The sequence below is a fragment of the Cebus imitator genome, unplaced genomic scaffold, assembly GCF_001604975.1.
Source record: "Cebus imitator isolate Cc_AM_T3 unplaced genomic scaffold, Cebus_imitator-1.0 Scaffold201, whole genome shotgun sequence".
Classification (NCBI taxonomy): domain Eukaryota; kingdom Metazoa; phylum Chordata; class Mammalia; order Primates; family Cebidae; genus Cebus; species Cebus imitator.
Window position 1 is genome coordinate 1,996,827 of NW_016107516.1, and position 15,149 is coordinate 2,011,975.

Sequence of the window (15,149 nt, forward strand, 5' to 3'; positions counted from 1 at the left end):
CCATTTGTACCGTGCTAAGGGTTGTGAACATTAATTCCCCAGACCAACTCACAAGTTGCTGAGGTTTGACTCTAGGACTGAATCTCCCAGCCATTGGTGGTAGGATAAGCATTTTACATTTTCATGGCAACTTAAATGAAAAAGCATGAGGTCAATAATAAGCATCTCTTTCCCAACCCAGGATTTTTATTTCCCATAAATCCAGTGTGAGTGGAAAAGTTCACCTCATGGAGCTACTCATTTCTGCCTACTGGCAATACTTTATTGGTCACAGTGAACCCCACTGTGACCTGACCTAGCTTCCTCCCTGCTGAACAAATCCCCCAAAACAGGTTACTCCTGCAATTATCAATAAGGGTATGGGCCCCTCTCCTGTGATCCTGTAATTGAACCAGTGTGATTCCAAATAGCTCATTTTAAGATTCAGGCTCTGGCCTGGCCATCCAAAGGCATAGATATTTTCAACACACAAAACACGATAGAAGATCAGGGGATGGGGCTGGGTAACCTGGTAGGAGGCCCAAGAAGAGATGCTGTCTCAGTGAAGGAACACCAAAATGGTGGTAAACTGGCCCAGGCCTCCACTCCCATGGAAGCTTTACGAGGAAGGGGGACACATATCTTGTGCACCACAGTTTACCCCCATTTATTTAGCATGTGGATTTCATAAAATAAACAGTCACTGAATAAATTTATCTTTTCATCTATAGATTCCAACTATATTAATGGTCAAATTAAAAAGTGGACTGCATCTACTTTTTGATAAGGAGCAAAGAAACTAGATTGGGAAAAATGAGACTTTCCCAACCCCTGAGACTATTTGGTTTCTGTTTTTTTAATTATGCAACAAGAATAACATTCAGCAGTGGGAAAGCAACTAAAACAGTAAAAGGGTCCTGGAAAATGCTCTAAATCTGTCCTATCCAGACAGAAATAACAGTTTGAAGGGGTAGTTTATAAGGTGTATAAAGCAAGACCTAATTGAGGCTTGTTGCTAATCACAGCCATACAAGGGGCCCAAACCAGCTCAGCTCTTACTGCCTGGGAGAGCCAAGAGACCAAATGTGCAAGGACTATTTATTATTATTATTTTTAAGCTGGATTCTGGCTAACTGGACCTAAAACATCTTCTGTGAGTTAATGATTACAGAATGTGTAGAGTCCTGCCAATACATTCCCAATATGTGGTATATACCTTTATACGGCTCTCTGGGCTGTAACATAGAAAGTAAGATGACTAAAAGCACAACCTGGGGTTAAGAGGATAAAATTAATGAGTATTTCTGTCAATTCAGCCTGTCATAGCTCACCTGCTGAGGAATTCATTCTTCCTAACGACAGTCCACAGCCAGAAGAAGAGGGCACAGGACAAGTCAGGAATGATGAAGGAGAGTGATGGAGAAAGGGAAAAAGACACAAGATCAAAAAGGATGACAAGGAGACAGAAAAAACATACAGCACTTGCAACATGCACTCACTGATGGTGTTAGTTACAATACCAAATTCACAAGGTATGATGTTCACAGTCTCAGACTAAATCTAAGTTTACAGAGAAAAACTCAATAAACTTAAAAAAAAAAAACAAACTTGTTACATGCATAGTCAAATGTTACAAGAAAAAAAAAAAAAACAAAAAACCTTTCACACAAATTCATCAACCAGAAAACAGGAAGAATAAAACAGATTACAACTATCAAACAATTCTTTTTCCAAACAGACAGTAGCAAATAAGTTTTTAGGAGCTCAGGTTTGTAAAACGCCATTCAATTATTTGAAGCACAGTCCATTAAATTTTATAACACATCGTCTAACATCCAACATCTCCTCCATCTCACCACAGGAAATAGCCATCTTACTTATTCAAGCCAATCATTTAAACTCTACTTCACTCTCCACTAAGTCTTTCTTAGAAAACAGGCTCCAATGGAATGAATAAGTAGGAGCTTCCTAAATCCTTTCACCTTTTCACTGTAGCCTGCCTTACTTATACCTGTCCTTGATAAAGGAGAATCATGGTTTATACTTAGCTCATATACATCACAATGCCCACTATTCTCTTCATCTAGATCCTGAATCTTACAAAACAATGCTTCTACAGCACTCACGTTTCCTGCAGGGCCTGACCTTGTGATTAAAATCCAAAACAAAGAGGGTCACGCAGCTGCCTGTGAATGAACAGCAGCTGCACCCAGCATTGTGATTCTTGCAAATGTACAACAATTTTTCTCTTATTGTGTAAAAGAAATAATCACTAGACTAAAAATCCACCATAGTACAGTGTTAAATCTGATCATTTCTTAAACATGACTTGACAATGACCTTTTAATATTTGCTGGAAACAAAAACACCACACAAGGAGGTTGTCATACCTTTCTTGGACTTTCCTGCATTTAACAAAAACAAAAGGACAAAGATTTCATTCATTCTAAAGCTGACAAAGGAATAGTTCACAAGTTGTTCAAAAGCCAATAACCATTCCAACTTCAGAAGCTGAGTTTCTCAGCTCTCTGTTTTAAACTCTCCTCTCAAAGTTCTTTGTTTGCCCGACTCACGCTGTCAGTTCTATTAACAGTGCTGATAGAGTGCGGCTTATACTTACACCATCATCCTTGATGTATCCATTACGAATAGCAGCAAAAAAAAGGCGCATTTAAGTTAATTGTGTAAGTTTAAAAGATGATTAGGTCTACTAAATGTGAATTAATGAGCATATGCCAGGTATAATTTTTTCAAAACCATGGAATTTTACTTGTATTTGCTATTTTAATGAAGTTAACAAGTACTCGTCAAACGATTCTAAACGAAATTATGATCCATCCTTCCTGGTTTTTGTGAGCCACCGGTCTTGGCTGTGTAGAAAATCCTGCCAGTTTTACAGTCTGCTGGGGCTCTAAGAACTATAGTCCCTAACTTCTCTGGGTAGGGGAGCCAAAGGCAGTAGGCTGCCCTTACACAACACATCTCCTTAGACCAACATGCATGTAATAGTTTTCTATTTCCTCAGAAGCTGCCCCATCAGCATTACATGAAACTCTTCCAGAGGAACAGCACTTTACAGTTAACAGCAGAGAAAGAGTGAAGCTGCAGTCTTCTCAGCTGCATAAAGGATATATCAATGAAGAACAAGAGCACAAAAGAAAAATCAAAGACAGATTTGATTTTGCAGCAGAACATCAGTAATGTGGCCTAAGGGAATTAGCTCAGTTTTCCTGTATGAAACTGGCATGGGACTCCCATTACTTGAGGGGAAAGTAGATTAGAATAACTGAGATCAAACTTTCCCTCAGTTTCACCATATTCTCACAAGAATCTTGTAAAACGATAATGGCTCCTGATTTTTGTAAATCTATTCATTTATTATAAAGGTCTAATTTTTCTTAGTCTTTTTTGTTTGCTTCTTTGGTTTTTTTGAGATGGAGTCTCACTCTGTCGCCCAGGCTGGATCTCCACTTACTACGAGCTCCACCTACTGGGTTCAAGCGACTCTCCTGCCTCAGCTTCCTAAGTAGCTGGGATTACAGGCCTGTGCCACCATGCCCGGCTAATTTTTGTATATTTAGTACAGACAGGATTTCACCATGTTGGCCAGGCTGGTCTCAAACTCTTGACTTTGTGATCCGTGTGCCTCAGCCTCCCAAAGTGCTGGGATTACAAGCATTGAGCCACCACGCCCGGCCTTCTGACTCTTTGAGAAAATACTTTTATTTATTAATTTATTTTTTGAGACAGGGTCTTGCTCTGTTGCCTAGGCTATAGTGTAGTGGCATGATCACAGCTCATTGCAGACTTGATTCCCAGGTTCAAGCGACCTTCCCACCTCAGCCTCCTGAGTGGTTAGGACCACAGGTGCATGCCACCTTGCCTGGCTAATTTTTAAATTACTTGTAGAGATGGGATCTCACTATGTTGCCCAGGCTGCTCAAATTCTTAACTCAAGCAATCCTCCCTCCTCAGCCTCCCAAAGTGCTGAGATTACAGGTGTCAGCCACCAAACCTGGCAAGAAAATACTTTTAACATGGAGTATAACAACTTGTGATCCCACCCTCTTTCCCAAATGCTTGCTCTTTCTCTTAAACACCTGAAGTACATGAAAATGCTTAATGGTCCTTGTTGGTATTGTGGCCAATCTAAGCTTTGATGTCTTCTACCTGTGGGAAAAACATATTTAAAAAGAAGTCTAATACAAGCTTGTAATCCCAGCACTTTTGGGAGGCCAAGGTGGGAGATCACTGGAGCCCAGGAGGTCGAGACCAGCTTGGGTAACATGACAAAGCCCCATCTCTGCCAAAAAAAAAATACAAAAATTAGCCAGGTGTGATAGCACATGCCTATAGTCCCAGCTTACTCAGGAGGCTGAGGTGGGAGGATCACTTGAACCCAGGAGGCAGAGGTTGCAGTGACCTATGATCACATACCACTGCATTCCAGCCTGGACAACAGAGTGAGACCTGCTCTCAAATACAATATGTGTGGGTGTAGATATATGTATTTATATGTAAATATTACAGAAAAACATTTAAACAGCAAATAGACTTGACCCACAACTTAATAGTGATAAGTGAGAGCCAAAATAGACCAATTTATGTTTATGTTTATTATTTATAAATGTTAAAAGAATATTTTGAGCTTAAGAAACTGGCAAAATAAAGTCTGGTGTATTTGATTCAAATATCACCATTGCAAATGTCTTTTATACACTATAAACCTATTATGAATACTATACCCTCTACTTTTAGTAATGATTTGAAAACCTCACTCCAGTTGATATAGCATATATACATATGCATACACATTACGTACACATATATAAACTCACATATGTATATGTAGTACATATGTATTATATGTGTGTGTGTGTGTGTGTGTGTATATTTTTTTCCCCGCTGAGGGAAAACCAGTGTTATCTCTCAGCACCACTGGCAGAGAGGCCAGACAGCTAGATTTAAATTCCAGCCTGCTTAGAGGGAAGGGTTTCAATCCCATCAATGCATAAATGTATTTGGAGGCCAAATGCCTGCCATCCTCAAAGCATTTCCATTTATATCCTGGGCATACCACTATTATTTCATTTACCACATTTTATTGAAATCATCTGTCTGTGTCCTTCTTCCTCACTAGATTATAAGTATTTCAAAGGCAAGCTTCCTGTCATTCATTTGCATTCTTGGTACCTAGCATCATGCCTGCTCAAAAGTTAGGGCAATGTAACTTGTTGACTTAAAACTATTGTGTAAACACGAGAAATCTAATCCTCTAAGTGAGAAGCTCAGCCCTGGAACTACATTACAGTAATTTCTTCTAGCCCTAAGAAGACTATCTGAGAACCCCATTATAAATGCAATGCATTATTACCAAAAAAAATGCTGAGTCAAAGTCTACATGAAACATAACAACTATGAAGCAGAAAGGCTCAAATCTACATTAAAAGGCCTATGAGAATTCCTTTCTGAGCCACTGGTGTTATATTTACCATGTCAGCTCAATGACTCTTTAGCACAAGATTCATTCAACATAGTGGCTCAGACACAACCCCGGTGAGTGTGATCTTGGTTAAGTGCCCTGGTAATCTCCTTGGATCTTGCTGGTCTCGCTTTTCTTTCTATTAATCAAATGGGAAGGTTAGTAATTCTCTAGGAGTTTTTTCTGGTTTGAGAGCTCTATCAAATCTATAAAGTACCATGGGAATGTTTAAAATGTACCAGCTATATGCATACATAGGAAAAGTTATATATCCCTCCCAAAAGAGAACACATTAAGAGTAAAATTAGGCCTTTGGTTGATCTCTCCTCTAACCATCCCCACCCTTGTTCTCACTTCCCTCCCCTGAAGAATACTAATGCTTAACAAAAGACCACGATATTTGATTTAAAAGGTACGTACCTCTGAGCATCCTCCGAGATTCTGAGTCTTTGGCCATGGCTGCCAGTGAGGGAGGGAGCACACTTCCACAGCTGTTACTCTGTCCTAGGGGCAGGTGAGCCTGCAGGAAGCAGGAGGGAGTACTTCAGGCAAGCTACAGGCTGAATGGACCTTTAGGAAATGGCCATATCCCTGTTTCCAAAGCTCTTATCTAAGTGTACAGGGCAGAGAAAGTAGGTCTTTGCGTTTCATTTGTTGATTCTAAGTTGTTATGGCCAGTCACTGGCCCTCCCAAGAAGCTCCAGGGTAGTCACAATATCACAGCACTTCCTCCAACAGCAGCAATTCCAATAGTGAAGACAGTTGGGGAACACACTGTGCAAAACCACCTGAAAGAATGGCTGAAAGTCCTTCATGCATAAGGAGCAGAGGGCAGATGCAGGGCCAAGAATGCATGCACACCATGCAAAAGAACAGGGAACAGCTACTCTTGTTACAAATGCACCCATTTTTATCTACCCTCAGTTTTGTGAGAGGCTGAAACTGAAAAAACCTATTGACACCCTAATGGTTTTAGCATTGTCAAAAAATAGCAAAATTCTTCATGTAGATAAAATACATTTGAAACACAAATTTATATAATAGATGAAAACAAAGTTACTCTGATTAAGTGCTGGGGAAGGGCTCAAAAGCTTGTCTTATTCAGAACCTCCTATACACCTGCCTCTTCTCTTTCCACAATGATCCCCTCAGGCATGTCAGCAGACCAGGAGGGAGAGCTCTGGCTGGGTGTCAGATCACAGAGGTCCACATTCTACTCCAGTACATACCAGTTGAGGGCTCCTCGGTTACTCACTTAGTCTTATGACACCTCAGTTTATCCATACCTACAACTGGGATGATAATCAATACTCTACTGCATAATGCTGCTGGATTTTCAAATGAGACAATCCACATAAAAGGCTCAACCCAGAGTCAGCCACATGAAAATGTCTGAATAAACACTTGTTGCTGTTATTCCTGGAACACAGAGGCTACATTCTATCTTATCTCCAGATGTGGGATGTGGCCACGAGGAGTCTGTCATGTAAGTGAATTCCATTCATCATCTGGGTCCTGCTCTTTGGCCCCAGAGCATACAATTTCAGGTGTCCTCTGAACAGGTAGAAAATGCAATTTAGTCCTGATGTCTAACAAGTAAATTTAATGAATTATTATTTAGCACTTTTCTTAAAAGGCCTTTGCACATCAGTGAATATAATGACAAGAAGACTCATGGAATGGGAAGCCCATGGTTTCTCCCGTGTCCTACCTTTGGGGTGATGCTTCTCCCCATAGTAGCACTGCTGAAGTGTGGGGAGATGGAAGATGTGGTTTTCTTTCGAGGCAAAGTATCACTCAGATAGAGGCCTTCTTTATGCTGTTTTTTCCTTTCTTCCAGACTTCTAAAGTGCTTTAAATGCAAATGTAAGGCAAAATAGCAAAACTTGACTAGCTGTAATAGGTAACTAAAGAAATGAAGAATTATGCATTTACAAAAAAAAATTTGGAATTTTAACAGAATTTTTCTTATTCAACATACACTGTGTTTGCTGTCAGACTTGAGCTAGTATGTGATTAGATCCTAAACACTGTAAAAATTTAGACTGAACCTAGAAATCTTTAAAATTCCACCTTTCACTTCTGTAGAGCCTGCCGCCTTGGGGCCTCAGGACAACTTACAACTTATTATGATGGTCGCCATGTGGATGGCAGAACAGCCCGTGGACAAAGCACATAGGCACCTTCTCCCCTTCTCTGTCTGGGCAGTTCTGTGTGATGGCACAGATACCAGTGTGAGGAGGGCAAGAAAGGGGAGGAAGGAGATAATGAAGAGAAAAAGCGAGTAAACAGGGAGGTTGTTTGAAAGTTATAATAATATTTCAGTCACATAAACACACTCAAAATCCACATAAAGTTTCCACAAAAGGCATCTTTTTAGGTTACTTTTGATGTAAAAAGACCTTGGCTAAGGAGCCCCTACAGTAATCTAATGGACTTTTTTTTTTTTTTTTTTTTTTTTCTTTTTTTTTTTTTTTCAGATTTTTTAGGCAAGACTTTTGTCCACTTGAAACTTACTCAAATTTTTCTTGGCCTCCACCTAGAAATGTATTTTTTTTTTCCCTCTTTTTGTTTTGTTTTGTTGTTTTTTGTTTTGTTTTGTTTTTTGAGACGGAGTTTCGCTCTTGTTACCCAGGCTGGAGTGCAATGGCGCGATCTCGGCTCACCGCAACCTCCGTCTCCTGGGTTCAGGCAGTTCTCCTGCCTCAGCCTCCTGAGTAGCTGGGATTACAGGCACGCGCCACCATGCCCAGCTAATTTTTTGTATTTTTAGTAGAGACGGGGTTTCACCATGTTGACCAGATGGTCTCGATCTCTTGACCTCGTGATCCACCCGCCTCGGCCTCCCAAAGTGCTGGGATTATAGGCGTGAGCCACTGCGCCCGGCCTTAGAAATGTCTTTAATAGTGAGATGATTTCTTGTTTGAGTGATGGGTGCACCAAAATCCCAGAAAACATTACTAAAGAAATTATCCATGTAACCAAACACTACCTGTTCTCCCTAGAACTATGAAAATAAAAAAAAGAAAGAAAAAAACACAAAAATGAGCTCAAAAATTTGCTGAAATATATTTGAAACATATAGATTAATAGAGGATAATTTAAAAGATATTCATATTCCCACCACTCAGCTTCACTAAATCTTAACATTGCTTTATTTTTTTAAAGAAATACAACATATATACATACATATATATCAAAGTGATTTCTAAATTAAAGATTCTTCAGGTCTGATCCTTTTAAAGTCATTTTAAAAGCTCATGCTTTTGAAATGCACAAAAATTAATGCTAATTTGAGTTACCGAATTTATAAACAGTCTTCAAATATGCCAATCATAAAAAATCTGCATTTTAACTTTGTAATTAACTGTTTATACTAGCTAATAAATTTATTAAGAGCTATGTGCCAGGTATGATGCTTTATGTATATTATCTCATTAAAGTTTTATAATAATCCTGTGAGGTAGGAACTATTACTATCTCTATATTACAGATGAGGACTCTGGGGTAGCCAGGATCATGCAGCTGGAAAGTGGCAGAGCTGGAATTCATGGCCAGGTAGTCCATACTAAAATGATAATAATACTTAACAGTCTGGCTGATTAGTGCTCCTTATAGATAGAAAAATGACATCAGAACACTTCAATCCAGCTCCCACTATGACCAAATATTACAAATTCTGAAATTCATAATTTTGCAACATTCCAAAATGGCAGCTTAATAAAATAGAAAAGAAGCCCAATGAAAACACAATCTAACTGAAATTTGGCAGAAAACAGCAGGTTTGTAAACTGTGATTGTTTTGTTACTAGAGATGTCCTGAATGAAGTTGTTAAAGAGATAAAGCTAACATCAAAATTGAAGACATTTAGGTCTTCCATTCTCCTTGTTCCTTCCTTGTATACAAAACTTAATGCATCCTCCTTTCACAATATCCTTTCATATCAGTCCAGATGGCAGTAACCCTAAGGCAGCAAGAGATAGAGTCCTTTAACAAATGGTAATCCATGGTAAAGGTACCTTCAAGAAACATAGGGCTAAGCATGACCAACCAGAGCTCACCTACATGGGGGCAATGACTCTTTAGGATCTTTTGGCACCAAATTCCTGTAGGTATTTGATTATAGTTGAAAGGAAGTCTCAAAACAGATTTTATTTTTGAATACTCGAGCATTAATATACACCGAGTGTTCTAAAAGGAAGGCAACATTTAGAGTTTAAAAAAAATTTATTTAAAAATCTGGTGAATAAAAACTGGATTTATGGACCAAATGCACTACTTGTGGTGTGATCTTGGACAAGCTATTAACCTCACTGAACCTCAGTTCCCAAAACGTCAATATAGAGATAATTTTTACTTCATAGGATTGTTAGAAGAATATAAAGAGATACTTGTAAAATGTTTAGCAAATTCTGACACAGTAACAAGGAATGATGTCTATTATGGTTTCAACTACGTATAATAAAAATATTTTCTGTTGATGTCATAACTCTTTATAATATAGATTTTATGGAAATGCTCATTAGTATTTTGAGAGAGATCTGAGAGAAGTTGCAATATTTTGGTTGAATGGTAACTGAAGCATGAGGGTATAAAAAGTGTTCAAATATATATATCAAAGCCAGTAGGGGATACTCAAGCTATCAAAACTTTACAACAATTTTAACACCCTTAGAACACACTAAATGTCTTAAGAGAAAAGAAAATCAGAGAAGTATGCAACTTGCCTTTTTAAAAATGCTTTTGGAAAAGTAGAAGCAAAGATTCCACATAAGTAACTCTGGTGTGAAGATAACATTCCCAAATTCTAAATACCAGTTCCTCATTACCTGTTGCTCCTGCTGCTGCGGCTGCTGCCTTCTGTGTTTCTTAGCTGGTAGAGGAGGAGGTGTGTCATTTAAAGGTAAAGGATCGACAGATGTAGCCATGAATTCAGGCCATGGGGCTGATGTATGTTGAGTGATAGGATGAGGAGAAAGGGTGGAAGAAAACACAAATCCAGAACAGACAGATGATCTTTGCTTTATAGGAGAAAGAAAAGGTATATATGTGTCCACACAAAATGAAAGAATAGGACATAGAAATGAAATTGACAGTTTGATTGTTTTGTTTTAATTTATTTAAGAAGTTACAAGTGATGGGCAGTATCTTTCAACTTAGTCTCTTATTAAAATCCCACACTGTAAGTGATTTGGATCACCGAAGGTATTTTAATATGCTATTATTGGCCACTCCTCAAGAAGGCTTTTAAAAGGCCTTATATTTAAAGCATCCACGTTACAGAACAAAATAGAAAACAAAGTCAAACTGAAAAGTCAATTCAAATCAACAATTTTAGAAAGGCTTTTTAATTTATAAGAAAACTGAGTTAGAGTGCTAAGACACAGAACTTATTTCTTTGAACTTCCTTCTCCTAGTACTCCACTCTGTAGCATAAATTTCATGGTTTCTAGGATTTTTATTGGTAGAGCTGTACCCCCAAATTGGTATGCTTTATAAACTCAGCCTTACCCTGCTCCCCTGGCCAAACAGAAACATGTGTCATGCACACTCTCATGGACCTCATTTTCAGTTGGCCGTGGGTTAATTTCTGACATGAAGAAAAGCAGTGAATGAATGAAACGTCATGCCTACACACCTCTTTACTCTGTGGCTGGCTCGCCAGCACAGCTGTGGCAGGCTCAGTGGCAACAGCATCAGCATCAGCAGGAAACTGAGTGGAAGGGGATAGATTCGTGGAATTGCCACATGGCTCATTAATCTCATTTACACTGATATAGCCCTAAAAGGAGGAATTCAGAAGTTAAACACAAAGAAAGCAAAAGCTGAGGCATGCGAGAGTATTAATGTTCCCAGTACAATGAAGTTAGCTTAGAGCGGCACAGCCAGATATCTGTGGTATTATCAAATGTTTCATTAAGAGAATAATCAGCAATTAAAATGGATTTACATTGCTTGATCTTGAAAACTGGCATTCTAAATATTAAACATAATTTTCTGATGAAATCAAGATAACTATATTATAAAGAACTCAACACCTTCTATTTTAAAATATCCATAGGTATCAGCATTCATTCTGTTGATGGATTAAGGTTGTCACAACATATATATTTAAAGTAATAGCACATCAAAAAAATCCAAGATGTAAAATTGACAAGGCAATCACTTACTCCCTAATTCAAGAGCCTTTTCCACAAATCTTCATTCTTAGGTTTTCATCTTTTTTGTTTCCTGATGAATTAGAGTGTGAGGAGAAGTGGTCTGAGAGCTACTGGGTTTTACACAAAGAAAACATTTATAAAACGGTAATTTATTTGTAATGGGTTCTAGCTTTTGGGCATCTCAACCAAATGAGAATAAAAAGAACACTGTCCTCTCATGCAGGTGAGCCTTTCCTAGCAAAACAAATGTGTGCATGCACAGACACACACAGACACACACACACAGAGTCCTAAGGTGGAGGTGCAACCATGGTATGTCTCAATTAAGGCAGCCTCCCTAACCTCCATCTCTACCCATAGGACAGAGAATTTCCAGTTACTTTTGAACTCAATAATTCAGTTCTGGCTTCAGCTTATAGAAAATACTCACGGATCAAAATATCTGAGAAGCAGAACTCCTGAATATATATCTGTGGAAAAGGCACTTGTCAATTTTCATGGAAAGTAATTATACAGACCATTCATGATTTTTACCACACCAATAAGACAGTGTGAAAAAATATATAAAACAACATCTCTCTTTTAAAGGTGACACTGAGTTAAATTGGACACATAGATTCTTTTGTAAGTCCATCAATCCTTTTACTAATTTCAGGCTGAAATCAAGGTGTTTTTTAGTAAAAATTTTCTAAGTAAAAAAAACCTTGGTTTTGGTAAAAACCTTGAAAGGATTGATAACGAAGTGGAGAATGCTACAGTTGATTGTTTATAAATTGGATGTATCAGGGATTTGCACTTCAGAAAGTAGGACAGATATCACGTAAAGTTTTACAAGGCTAAACTGAAGAAAAGAAGTAGTTAACTAGGTCAAGTTCACTGAGTATGTAATACTGAATCAGAAAGAAAACGAACAATTTTGGGTTTTTCTTTTGCTCATTAATAGTAGACTATTTCGAAGCCAAGTTTTAATTATTTATAACAGTCATAAACCATACAATTTAATTGATTGCTTCAAAAATGTAAACTGTTAGTAAAACCTGGGAGCTCTTTAAAACAGGTTATAATTAATCACCCCTTTAAAAAAGAAAGAGAAGAGAGAATGAAAGAGAGAGCAGAAGAAAAAAAAAGAAAAACATCTTGTGAGCCAAATCTGCTTGGTACATGAAAGTGAACACACAGCACAAAAAGTGTTCTCATAGAAACTCATTGCTGTACTTAACAAGCAGAGGAGTTGCAGATACACAGCAATAGTAAAACAAAAACAAATGTGCTTTTGACATCAGGATGCCTGCAGGAAATAAAGTACCAGCTCATTAACTGAAAAGGAAAGACTTCGTTCTTCTATTAAGAGAGGAAGAAACTTCAGAGCCCATCTAATTCCTCTGGATACCACAAGCTCTTCAGGCTCTTTAGTCCAGAGTCAACTCCAAATCTTCCCTCTTCAATGATTCCTTCCCCAGTCTTCCCTATCTCAGTAAAAGGTACTTACCATCTACTTCATTATTCAAACCGGAATAATGGCATGATTCCAGACACTTTCCTTTATTTCCCTTATTTCATCCCGACATCCAATCTATCAGCAAGAACTGTCAATTCTACTTCCAAAATACCTCCTAGTCCAGCTAATTCCCTCCATCTCTCTGCCATCCTCCAATTCAAGTCCCCAGCATCTCTACTGCAATCATCGCCACACTAATTTCCCTGCATCTCCTTCTCTTACTCTTTATGATTGAGTAGTCACAGAGCAGCCCAGAGTGATCTTTAACAAGTGGATAGCAAATGTCACCTCCCTGCTTAAAATCACTTAAAGGCCTCCCATCACACATGAAGTAGATCACATTTCTTTAACAAGACTCACAAGACCTGCCCCTACCCACCATGCTAACAGTAACTTAGGCCACAGCATTCCATTCACAACCACGCTTTTGTTCATTCAACCTGAAAGGTCCATGTTCTGAATAATGAAAAGAAGCTATGAAACTGCATGATCTAATAAAGCTTTGGAAGAAATATTTCACAAAATGCTTCTGAGGTACACATGTAGTCACGCTTATTATTGTGATGAGCATTTTACTTCATATACTTATACACACCAAAATATTTTCTATGTAAGATTCTTAACTCCACTGTTTAAATGTGTTTTTTGATTATGCAAACACTTATGCAGAAGCAAGATTTTCTTTTAGCTTTTTAGGAAAATAGTAAATATAAAGAATATAAACTATTTTTTCTCAGTTATAATCTTCCAAATTAGAGTTAAAATATTCTCCCAATGTAGCAATGAAGCCGCTGAAGATACTTGGGTGTGGGGGAAGTGGTGATGGGAATTGGGGAAAGATAGATACTGGAGATAAAGAGTGTGTACAGTTTACTATAAATAGGACTTTCCAGTTTAGAGGCGAAAATACCAGAAACAACAGTTGGCGGGGTGGGGGGGGGAAATAGAGAAAACAAAGAAACCTGACCACATTCTCAAGTGTTAGCAGGAATTTTCATGTTCTATAAGATTTGGGAGAAGGAGAAGTAAAATAAGAGAGGGGAGGGAGAAAGGAGACTCAGGAAGGAAAAAGGAGAATTTAAGACTCATCTTGGTCTGGATCTTAAATTTTTTGAAACACCAAATTAAGCTATGATGTTGTCACCCAACAAAGTAGACACACACGAACACACACACACACGAATACACACACACACACACACACACACACACACACACACACAATGTGCATCTGCATTAGATACAAGATAATCTCTGAAATCCTAAAAGCAACATAATGATAGGCAAGAAAACCATACAAGCATTGGGTGCTTTCATAGGTCCCATGAGTTAATATTTTTATTATTCAGCTAATCACATAAAGCTGAGATACATCTCCTGATTTCTAAGGCAACACAAAGTGACATGTAAAATCATAGCTTACCTCTTTTAAAGTATTGGGGTTAACGGGAAACCCTTTCCCCCCAGAGAGGCTGGAGTATTTCTTTTCCAAATTACAAAGGTTCTCCTTTTCCTGAAGGAATACAAAATCTATTAAACTTAGTCAACCTTGGATACAACTGAGAACCACAGTGACTTTGCATCAGAGACCAACATCAGAATCTGACATAGTTCCCCCGTTTCTATTTCCTCTCCTCATACTCAGTCAAAACTTCAAATCTGTATACTGGAGGTCATCTTCTGCCCACTGATATGATGCATGAGTTGTTTCAAACATAATTAGCTCTATAACCCAATAAATTTGGGTCACAGCTTGTTTTTCAAAAAAGAGTGGCTGCTCCATTTGAGGCAAGGATGGAAGAAGGAGCCCTTAGAATCCTTCTCGCCCCTGTCTTTGATTTATTTTCTCTTCCTTTCTTTCTAGGTTGTTTCTAGTTTTGTTTTATTTTATTGCTATTATGGAAAAAGCTACTTTAAACAGTCTTGAACAAGTTTTTTATAAAGACACCTTTTCATTTATATTTTGTAAATATCTAGAAGTGAAGTTGCTAGGTCATAGACGAATGTATGTTAAAAAAAACTTCTACA

At 38.1% G+C, this 15,149-nt stretch overlaps 1 protein-coding gene across 18 annotated transcripts in view; it reads right to left on the reverse strand.

Annotated features, from left to right (window-relative positions):
* Positions 1 to 15,149, reverse strand: part of PHLDB2 (pleckstrin homology like domain family B member 2) — a 226,885-nt gene that overhangs the window by 15,885 nt on the left and 195,851 nt on the right. For 7 of the 18 annotated variants that reach the window (XM_017547806.2, XM_017547799.2, XM_017547797.2 and 4 more), the window contains 7 exons: positions 14,545 to 14,634; positions 11,101 to 11,244; positions 10,292 to 10,483; positions 7,173 to 7,313; positions 5,882 to 5,981; positions 2,370 to 2,384; positions 1,311 to 1,331 (listed from right to left, as the gene is read on the reverse strand). In XM_017547806.2, coding sequence (XP_017403295.1) covers positions 1,311 to 1,331; positions 2,370 to 2,384; positions 5,882 to 5,981; positions 7,173 to 7,313; positions 10,292 to 10,483; positions 11,101 to 11,244; positions 14,545 to 14,634 — 703 coding nt within the window. The remainder of the gene's footprint in view (positions 1 to 1,310; positions 1,332 to 2,369; positions 2,385 to 5,881; positions 5,982 to 7,172; positions 7,314 to 10,291; positions 10,484 to 11,100; positions 11,245 to 14,544; positions 14,635 to 15,149) is intronic. The other 11 variants (XM_017547815.2, XM_017547810.2, XM_017547816.2 and 8 more) reach the window with 6 other exon arrangements.